Source organism: Plecotus auritus (assembly GCF_963455305.1).
Source record: "Plecotus auritus genome assembly, chromosome: 2".
Lineage (NCBI taxonomy): Eukaryota > Metazoa > Chordata > Mammalia > Chiroptera > Vespertilionidae > Plecotus > Plecotus auritus.
In genome coordinates, this window is record NC_137771.1 from 102,581,786 (window position 1) to 102,592,661 (window position 10,876).

General features: G+C 43.5%; 1 protein-coding gene across 1 annotated transcript in view; it reads left to right on the forward strand.

Annotated features, from left to right (window-relative positions):
* ST6GAL2 (ST6 beta-galactoside alpha-2,6-sialyltransferase 2) overlaps positions 1-6,069 on the forward strand; it is a gene marked incomplete at its 3' end in the record, with an annotated part of 89,297 nt that extends 83,228 nt beyond the window's left edge. Inside the window, exon 6 of the mRNA XM_080655975.1 lies at positions 5,813-6,069. Coding sequence (XP_080512101.1) covers positions 5,813-6,069 — 257 coding nt within the window. The remainder of the gene's footprint in view (positions 1-5,812) is intronic.
* Positions 6,070-10,876: the final 4,807 nt, after the last annotated feature.

Consider the following 10,876-nt stretch of genomic DNA (forward strand, 5'->3'; position numbering starts at 1 on the left):
TTGTGCAAGCAGTCTGGCTCACCTGCGTCCCTCCTTCGAGTCTGGAGTTGTGGTTTGCGCCAGATAGAGCCTGCCTACGTGCTAGCTCCCGGTGTTAACCTTCCTTGAGTACTGGTTCTCTAAGAAGCTTTCCTGGTTGGCAACATTTCACATGTGTTGCTGGGATAATGAGCAATCCTGTGTGACCACTCAGACAGTGTTCTGGAAGCCTCCCCCCGGACCCCCTGTGGATTTTCCTTGTCTCCCCCTGTGGATTTTCCTTGCTGATTTTGCCTTGTATCCTTGCTTATATAGTCCTCACAGCCAGTCATAAAGCCCAGGGGTTGGGAGGGGACTCCCGACCTGGAATCTTATTGGTGGTGGCTGTCATGTCTGGACGATGGGGCTCAGCATCGCAGCACCTCAGCAGAGAGGCTGGTGTGGTGCCCAACACTTTCCTCAGCACAATGTTTAAGACACTTTCCTCAAGTCACCCTTAGAGTTTTAGATTATGGGCTTAGCCCAGCCGCGAGCTGGATCCTGCCCGTTCAGCTATTCTATCCGGCCCGCGGAGCCGAAAGAGCGGAGGGTTCTCTTGCTCTCCCCTCCGCTCCTTCACCAGCAGCAGTGTTAACATGGCAACGTCGGGAAACACAGCCGCAGCTCATTCTTCTGAGTGGGTGGCTTTATATCCACCTGTTCAGTAGAAGGAACAACCTCTCAATCTTCCAGAGGCTCCTTGTAATGCCCGCGGACGCGTCCCCCGACATCACCCTGGGAATGCGTAGACACGTTATCGTGGTGATGTAGGGAGACACGCCCCTGGAGAGCTCAGTATCAGAGCATTAGCTAAAAAGGAGACCAACAACACTGTTCCCACTGAAGTTGATGTTTTAAAGACCAAAAACCTTTCAACCCAGTCTACATTGCCATCTACATCTACGTCCCGGGCATAATTTGGAAGTTGCACTAAAGAAAATGTTTAATTTACTGTTTACACATTTTGTTCTTTTCTATTTGTTTTAGTTTTAAATTATTTTATTATATTTAAGTTTAATTTGAAAGGCTTTTGTACCTTTCCTTTGTTAGGTAATTTTATTTTGCCTTTGCCATCTTCAATATAAGGTATGTTATTGTGCTATGATTCCTCCACTTTTTGAAGTTTCAAATTATAATAATTAGTGTTTACATTCTTCTTGTTAAAATGTTTGAAATGAATAAAACTATTGAAATTAAAAAAAAAAGACCGTACCCTTTTATGTAATGATGTTTACTTTGAATTTATATTAGTTCACACAAACACTCCATCCATGCTTTTGTTCCGGCCCTCCGGTCCAGTTTAAGAACCCATTGTGGCCCTCGAGTCAAAAAGTTTGCCCACCCCTGGCTTAACCCCTATTTTTAGTTTAAAGGTTACTTCTTTAGGTTAATTTGCTAATTTCTTTTTTTCCTTAAAGAAATGTTTTCTAAATCCTCACTGGTTAGCACTGTGACCCATTTAATAAATGTTGAATTTAATTGAAGAGATCTCCCAGTAGTACCTGGGCTCTGGTCTTTCTAGTCCTGTCCTTACCCTTCTCCCCTCCCCCACAGTATTTACTCCCCACATCCCCTGTACCCTGATACACATACTCTGAACTTGTCAGAAGAAATGCCATCTTCAGGGTTTTGTGTATTACTAAGTCCTATTAACAACTCTTAGGAACACCGATGTGTAGATTTACCCACATTTAATAATGATTTTCAGTACTTATTATATGCCGAAATCTGCATCTAAACTCAAATTTACATGTAATAACAGCCTTAATAAATTAAAATGTATTCACATGCTAAATGAATTGACCAGGCAGCCTGAAAAATAATTTCAAATAAAAATATTCTCTACCTTTGCTACCATAAATTTTGTCCATCTTATACATGTACCCAATGAGTATAATTTAATTTTCCTATTGAAGGTGCTGCCATTCTAATTTCACTATTAATGGCTGCCATTTAAACACTTAGAGCAGATTCTGCTACTACATAAATTTTAGGGTGCATGGCAAAAGCTCATAGTCACAGGAAGCCACTCATACATATGGGTACAGCATGACATGGGGAACACTGTTGCTAAGTCTGTGTCAGGTAGGAGTTACACAGATGCTGAGCTGAGAAGCCACATGTTCTGAACCTCCATTGATTGCCCTTCATTTGGGACTGTCATGAACTAATTGGCAAGTTCTGTATTTCTGAAGCCCTAGAAGTTATTTTAAAATGTAAAATATTGCCCTAGCTGGTTTGGCCCAGTGGATAGAGTATCGGCCTGCTGACTGAAGGGTCCCAGGTTTGATTCTGGTCAAGGGCACATGCCCAGGTTGTGAGCTCGATCCCCACTATAGGGTGTGCAGGAGGCAGCTGATCAATGATTCTCTCTCATCACTGATGTTTTTATTTCTCTCTCCCTCTCCCTTCCTCTCTGAGATCAATAAAAAAATTAAAATAAAATAAAAAAGATTTATGAAAATGCTAAAATGTACCTATTTACTTATAGTGAAACCATTACATTTTGTCTAGTTTTATGACAAAGTCTATCCTATATAATAAAAGTGTAGTATGCAAATTGTCCCCTCTACCGGGAGTTGTCCCGGAGTTCAACCATGGGGCAGAGCTGGCCAGGGGAAGGGAGGGAGGCCCCTGCTGGCAGCCAGCAGCCACTAGGGACCTTGCCAGTGCACGAATTGTGTGCACTGGACCTCTAGGTATTGTATATTTAGCAAATACGTGATTTAAAATGTAGTTAACTCACAACAAGATTAAAAATCTTTTCTGAAAAACTTTTTAAAATAGATTTTATTGATTTTTTACAGAGAGGAAGGGAGAGGGATAGAGAGTTAGAAACATCGATGAGAGAGAAACATCTATCAGCTGCCTCCTGCACACCCCCTACCGGGGATGTGCCCGCACCAAGGTACATGCCCTTGACCGGAATCGAACCTGGGACCCTTCAGTCTGCAGGCCGGCGCTCCATCCACTGAGCCAAACCGGCCAGGGCTGAAAAACTTTTTTAAAAAATCAGATTCAAGCACCTAGTAGCCCTTTGAAACCAAGACAATAGACAGTAAGGATGTATAGGGAACCTACCCCAAGATCTCCTGGGTGTGTCCGCTGCCCAGCAGGTAGAATGTCTGGCTACTGTGAGATAGCTTGGGGACTCCCTGACAGCAGAGTTTTTCAGAGAATGTATGTCTTAGACCAGCATGGGTGGTGGGCCAGCACTGGACCAGGAATGCTTGTGATTGGTCTACAACCAGATTACTGTGGAAATGGAAAGTGTTTAAATATTTTTATAGAAATTTGACACCAAATGTCATCCAAATACGTGTCTCTAATAATTCATTGTTACTGTGTTTTCAAAGGTATTGCTCTGTGATCAACTGGGACTTTCTAAATGGGCTTTCACCACAGATAGTTTAGGAGTGCTTGTTAAGAATTCAGTTTCCTGAGCTTCAGCATAAGCCATTGGAACCCAAATCTCTGGGAATGGGGACAAGTCCAGGAGTCTGCATTTTAACAAGCTGTCCAGGCCATTCACTTCAGTCTGAAGTGTGAGAACTGCTTTAGGAAGAGGAACAACAAACTGACTGACACGAGAACCAGAATTGGAAAGAGCAGATAGGATATAGTTGCTTGCAGTCCCCATGGATGAGTGCCATTGCCATTGCCTCTCAGAACCTCCTGGGGAACAGACTCCCTGCGAGCCTCTTCACTGCCACCTACAGGCAAGTTGTAATATTGCATTCGTGGATAATGTGTAGGACTGACCACAGGCGAGAGCCAGGGCGGGGAGGGCAGCCAGTGCGGGGAGGCCATGTCCAAGAACTTGTTCCCTAGCTCTGATTAGCAAATGCCGAAGCTCTTCTCTCTCCACAGACACAGGTCCTGTGCCCTCATCGAGAGAAAGCATACACATTACACAGGTTCTTTTTTGTTGCAGGTTGAAAGTAACTGGGAATAAAGGAGAATTTAATTTTCCCTGGGCACATGGCATTCTCATTTACCATGTCAGTTCCTTATAGATGATTTTGTGAGGAATAGAAAAATCTTCGTAGAGCAATAACTGCTTCTCAGAGGTGGGACTTCATCGCCTGCGCAGCGTGGGCTCAGAATAGTGCCCACTCCCCTCCGCGACTTCAGGAAGAAGGTGCTGTCCTTGCCTTGGTGGGTCCTTCTGGGCCCCACGTGAGTGCCTGTCACTTTCTGCCAACCCTAGGAAGGGGCCACAGTGGGGCAGCAGGAAGAGGAGGAGGAAACCGCTAGAACTGAGAGGAACTGGGGATTTTAAACTTGCCCTTGAGAACAACTACTTCATCGAATTTGAAGGGACTCACCTTCTCTTTGTTAGGAATGTGCTTTACTCTCAGCCACAACACAGGACCGTGGCTCTCGGCTCACATCTTCAGTCTTCCAAGCAGGTACCTTTGTCCTTCCAGCAGCAGCACCCCTTCTTCTGTTTCCCTCCCACCCACCCCCCCACCCCCTGTGCAGGCTGCCCTTTTAGGTTCGGGCCTCCCCTCTCTGGGCAAGCTTTCTGCATCACCTGGGCAAAACCGGCCCCTCCTCTCTTCTCTCCTGGTGTCTCCTAGGCAGGACTTTCTCTGGTTGTGGGGATTTTCATGGGGCAAACAGGGCTGATTAATTAGAAATATGGTTATCCTCTACAAACAAATATGGCCTCTAACTGTGTGACTTTGCTTTTTCCATGGCAGGGATATCTTTGTAATGAAAGGAGTGTGCACTTTTTTTTAATGTTTAAAGGGTGTTAACGAGGTGGCTCTAGGAAAAGAAAGCCTGTTGGCCTAGACCACAAACTTTGTTTGCTCAGTGATGTTTGGGGTTACAGTTCTCTATTTGAACAGTAAAACAAAGAAAGTAAAGCAACTCCAATACTGACAGTTTCAGTGAAAAAAAATAATTTTTAGTATGAATTTTAAACTCTCTGTTTAAAACTCCATTTCTTCTCATTCAAACAGCTATTTTATATTAATTTATAATCAAGCAGTTATTTTATAATCAGTTTTATGTAACATGTTTCTTTGGAACATAGCAGTTCTATTGCAAATCAGGTGGGACCTGAGGGTAGAATCTGATACCTGGTGGTCTAACTTGGGGGATATAGATCTGTCACTCACTAGATTGCGGTCTCTAAATTTAGTAACTTTGTGTTTTATTTTCGATCCCACAGTACTCAACTGAACAAGTATATATATACTAGTATTACATCTTTTTTTTTTAATCCTCACCCAAGGATATGTATTTTTTAATTTTAGAGAGAGAGGAAAACATTGATGTGAGGGACAAGCATCAATCAGTTGCCTCCATACGTTCCCTGACTGGGAATCGAACCCACAACTTTTTGATGTAGGGGATGACTCTCCAACCACTTGAGACGCTGGCCAGGGCTGCTAGTATAACATCTTTATATATAAATGATTATATATATTAATGATTTCAGAGAGGAAGGGAGAGGGAGAGAGAGATAGAAACATCAATGAGAGAGAATCATTGATCGGTTGCCTCCCCACACTGAGAATCGAGTCCCCAACCCAGGCATGTGCCCTGACCAGGAATCAAACTGTGATCTCCTGGTTCATGGGTCAGTGTTCAACCACTGAGCCACAAGAGCCAGGCTAGTATTATATCTTCATATGCCCCACACCCATGAACCAGTATGCCCACTCACTGGAAGTGGGAAGCCTGGAGAGCAAGGTTTTCTGGTCACCGTCATTCCCCACCACCCTGCCAATAGGAACTTCCCACATGGAGGTCATCGGGTTCCATTTTCTTTCCATCTCAGGAATCCTCCTCATGATGTCCTTGTGCAGTGAGGTGCACGTGTACGAATACCTCCCGTCCGTCAGGCAGACAGAGCTGTGCCACTACCACGAGCTGTACTACGACGCAGCGTGCACACTCGGGGCCTACCACCCTCTGCTCTACGAGAAGCTGCTGGTGCAGCGCCTGAACACTGGTGCCCAAGGGGACCTGCACCGCAAGGGCAAAGTGGTTCTACCAGGGCTGCGGGCTGTGCACTGCCCCGCCCCCAACTCTTGAAAAGGGACTCTGGGGAACCAATGTGCAATAAGTACTACGTTGTGCTCTAAGTCACAAAAGAATACTTGAACATATATTTTAGGCAATGTGGTCTTGAATCTTTAAACTGCAATTTAGTAATGGCCTCGAGAATTCTTCTCTTTCTAAGCCCTTGAGTATTTATTGCTGCTTTGAATATAGTAATGGAATTGAAAGGGGAAAAAAGATCAAGAAAGATGGACAAAAAAGAATAGCTGGAAGAAAATAAAATGAATAGCAACACTGCTAAGCTTTTTCCACACTGTGGGCACAGCTTATCAGGGCTGGTGTCAGTGACAGGGCTGATGCCAGCAACACGTCTAACACTAAAAAAAGGTTTAGACCTGGAAGCACGGACATTGAGGCACAGTGTTTACAGCATTGAACGTCACTTGTGCAGGCATTCATCAGAAAAGATTCTAGAGTTTATGATGAATATCTGACTTGCCACTCAGCTGTGTTTATTTTAACATCAGGAATCTAGGATTCCTGCGAGGTGCCTGTGTTTCCAAACCGTTGCATTCGCCATCTGTGCTTCCCATGGCCACAAGTGATTTGCTCTGTGTCAAGACACATTTCTGAAACCATAGAGCATCCATGTCAAGCAGGCCAAGAACAGTCCAGCCTAGAATCGCACACAGAGGAGACATGTGGTTTTCCTGCATGATTTTCTTATCAACTGGGAGCATCCCCCAGATGGAAGGAGCAGCACTGGTGAGTAGCACAGAGTAACAAGGCTGCAGGGTAGCCCTGCATGGGACATTTCCCCGCCCCAGCGCTCCGCCTTGGACCTTCTCACCAGCCAGCCCTCCCCATGGCCTTCCTAGTCACACATAGGACAATGAGGACACACCTATGGGAGAGGGCTCCTTCCAACCCAGAAGGAGGGGTTTTGGAGCAGTAACCCCCTGCTTCTGGGGTGCACATCTTTGTATTTTATGAGGATTTCTTGCAGGTTAGTATCAGCTGTTGGAAACCTGCTACTAATTCTTCCTACAGATGGAGGGATGGATGTTTAGGAATCCCATCCTCATTTTCACAGATGTGTTTTATGTCAGCAACATAACAAAGCCATATAGTTAAATAAGATGGTGTGAAAGCGTGGCTCTTTAGCAACAAGGAAAACATGTATTTGCTTCAGGTGAAAGACAGCTGCAGGGGAAATGGTCACCCAAGGCATTAGCTATATTCAGTTTTTATTTTACTTAATCTAAACTTTGGTCACTCATACATTGAAAAAAAGATTTTGATATGAACATAGTGAAACAGAAACATTTGAAATACTTCAATTAAACATGGCATTATTTCAATATGCAACCAAAACATGTTTCACTAATCTGTTTGACACTTCTTTGCAATGACCGCAGCAGCTTAATTAAGTACCTTCCCCCTAGAGCAGTGGTTCTCAACCTTTCTAATGCCGCGACCCTTTAATACAGTTCCTCATGTTGTGGTGACCCCCCAACCATAAAATTATTTTCTCGACCCACAGGTTGAGAACCGCTAGCAGGGTCACCTAAGACCATCGGAAAACACAGATATTTACATTACGATTCATAACAGTAGCAAAATTATAGTTATGAGGTAGCAACGAAAATAATTTTATGGTTGGGGGTCACCACAACATGAGGAACTGTACTAAAGGGTTGCGGCATTAGAAAGGATGAGAATCACTGCCCTAGAGAGTGTGTGAATGGCAGGAGGGTTTATGGAAAGTTTTTTTGTTCCAGATTGCTTTTTCCTAAGCCCTCTCAGGACTGCTTTCTTGAGCAAGAGTGATTTACAGAAACTGACAAGTATTTGGCTCATCTCAGCAGAAATCCAAATGGATAGCAGACTCCTATAGACATCTTTACTGTAATAGTGAAGTAACTGAAAGTTTAATGTGGCAGTGTCCATGAAAGTCCCTGTGAGAGCTTTGTTTCTGTATGTATGAGAAGGGATGGGTAATTTTGTCCTGCACATTAGCTTATGTCTGAGCAGACCTGGTCAAGTGCTTTTCTCCCTTATTTCCTGAAAGAGCTCAGTCTCGTCCCGTGTCTAGTGGGTCATGGGTTCAGTGATGCTGGATGCTGGTAAGGTAGCACTGGTGCGGCGAGCAGTCCTCTTGCAGTCCTGGCCCCAGCCCCCAGCTCTGCCCTCACATGCAGGGAATGGAGGTTCCCCAGTGGTCCTTGTGAGCCCTTACCACATCCCGTCACCAGGACAACTCCTGGATGACTGGAAAGATTGGTTAGAGCAGTGGTCGGCAAACTCATTAGTCAACAGAGCCAAATATCAACAGTACAACGACTGAAATTTCTTTTGAGAGCCAAATTTTTTAAACTTCTTCTAATGCCACTTCTTCAAAATAGACTCGCCCAGGCCGTGGTATTTTGTGGAAGAGCCACACTCAAGGGGCCAAAGAGCCGCATGTTGCTCACGAGCCGCTGTTTGCCAACCACTGGGTTAGAGGAAAATGTATTGGGTCAATGTAAATACTCAAGGTCCAAAGCCCCAGAAAACACTTCCAAGATTCTTAAATTGCATTATGTTGTAATGCATATACTTTTAAAAAGTGCTTTCTATGTCACTGAAATTATAAGAAAGACTGGAGAATATAGAGGAAGTTTAATTAAAATCTTGAAATTTATTATGGTCTTGACTCTTGGGACTCAGGATTTGTTAAAATTCCAAAAATGTGGTACACATACTAATATAGCATGGGCTGGGCGTTCTCCAATTTAGAAGTTTAAATTGTTTAGCCTCTCAAAATATTAGGCAGTTGGAGTTAGCATGATGACTGCTTCGAGGATTAGCCAAATGGGTCTTAAGTGCAATATTTGGCCAGACGTTGATTAAGTCCTTATGGGCTACATATGAACTGCAGTAAAGCACACAGGCCTTTGGTGGCATAGTTGATAATAAACAGTGCCACACTGCGTTTTTTCCAGGCCCTGCTCCTTCTAAGCCCTCCATCCTCTGTGAAGGGACGCTGATCAAGTTCTCATAGTGCAACCCGAGGCCACCGGTCCCTTGTTTCACTCTCAGGATGAGCAAGGTCACATTGCTATATATTTCATGATCTTTTCACTTGATCTTTTTTTGGTTTTGTTGTAATCACAAAGAAACAACTGTTGGCAAAGGATGACATCTCACCTTCATCTAGATTCTCCCTGACTGCTTTCACCAGTCCCTCCAGGTGTGAGGGTAAAGTGTAGCAGGTGGAGCGTTCTCACTGTCGACATGGAAGGCAGTGCTGGCCCTGTGAATCTAACCCTCCCCTCAGTCTGTACAGGGCTGCTTTTCTCAAGAAATAACCCTTTTCGGTGGCAGCACTTCCATCACTGAATTAACCAGGTCCCATTGGGCACCTTAGGTGGGGTCAATCTCACATGTGCCATGGTATGTGACAGGAGAATTTTGTATGTAGGTGGGGTCAGCCTCATACGCATCATGGTATGTGATGGGAGAATTTTGCTGTAGATGGGGTCAGCTTCACATGCATCATGGTATGTGATGTCTGCACAGATGACTGGATTCAGGTCTCCGGAGACACATGGCACAGTGCATGTTTGGGCTGGTGGCCAGAGTCACCTGGCTCATTTCTGCTTAGCTATGGAAAGAAATGGGAGAGGAGGTGGGAGGATTATGGAGAAATACATGACTGAATATATAGGCCAATAGTCTCTGCATATACTCTACCACACTATCTATGTGACTTCTCACATTCTGATAGTTTAGAACTCTACCCAGTGGTTGCACAGCTGGTAAAGGCAGCTACATTTAGAAATGAATTGCTTGCATAAAATGTGCCTGAGTTCAAATTTGTTTTTGTACTCTGGATATTTCCATTGTGAAAAATATTCTGCATGTTTTTCTGTCACTAGGACTTTACACAATTGGGAAATGAAAGGTTTTTCTGTCAATTCAAGGATAAAATGTAAGTTCTGGTTCTTGTTTTATTGAATGGGTGAAGCTTTTTAGTAAGAAAATATAACCCAGCATATTCCTCTACAAGTTTGGGCCAGTGGAATTTAAAGAATTAGTTCTCACTCTTGTTATAAAAATGTGCATATGGATATAGTTATATAATTGTATATACACATATCTACACACATGGTTGGATTTATATTGTCTTTTTTCATCAAACTTTATTTCTAAAATCTTTGTAATACATTCTATTTTAATTATGCAAACACTAGTTTTTTTTGTTGTTGTTGGGGTGTTTTTTTTTTGTTTTTGTTTTTGTTTTTTTGCTAATCCTCACCCAAGGATATTTTTCCATTGTTTTTTTTTTTTGGGGGGGGGGGGTTGTGGGGTTTTTTTTTTGTTTGTTTTTTTAAGAGAGTGGAAGGGATGGGGAAAGACAGAGAGAGAGAAACATCTATGTGAGAGAGACACATCGATTGGTTGCCTCCCACACATGCCCCAACCGAGGCCAGGGATTAAACCTGCAACCAAGGTATTTGCCCTTGACTGGAATCAAACCCTTGACCCTTCAGTTCGTGGGCAAATGCTCTAACCACTGAGCAACTGGCTAGGGCACAATCACCAAGTTTTTAAGAGAAGGAAGCAAATGTTATTTGTCCTTCTGTTAAAAAAAATTAGTCTTCCATACACTCATACTTTACACATCCTGGCTACAGTAAAAAGTATAGTGGACATATTTAAACACCACTGAACCATGACCTGAAGACTGCCTAATGTCACTCTGAAATTTGATGAGAAGTTGACAGCTCATGGCTGTTACAAGATTCAGGGAAGAAACATTTATTGGTTCTACGGAAAAGAATCTTCTCATTAGGTA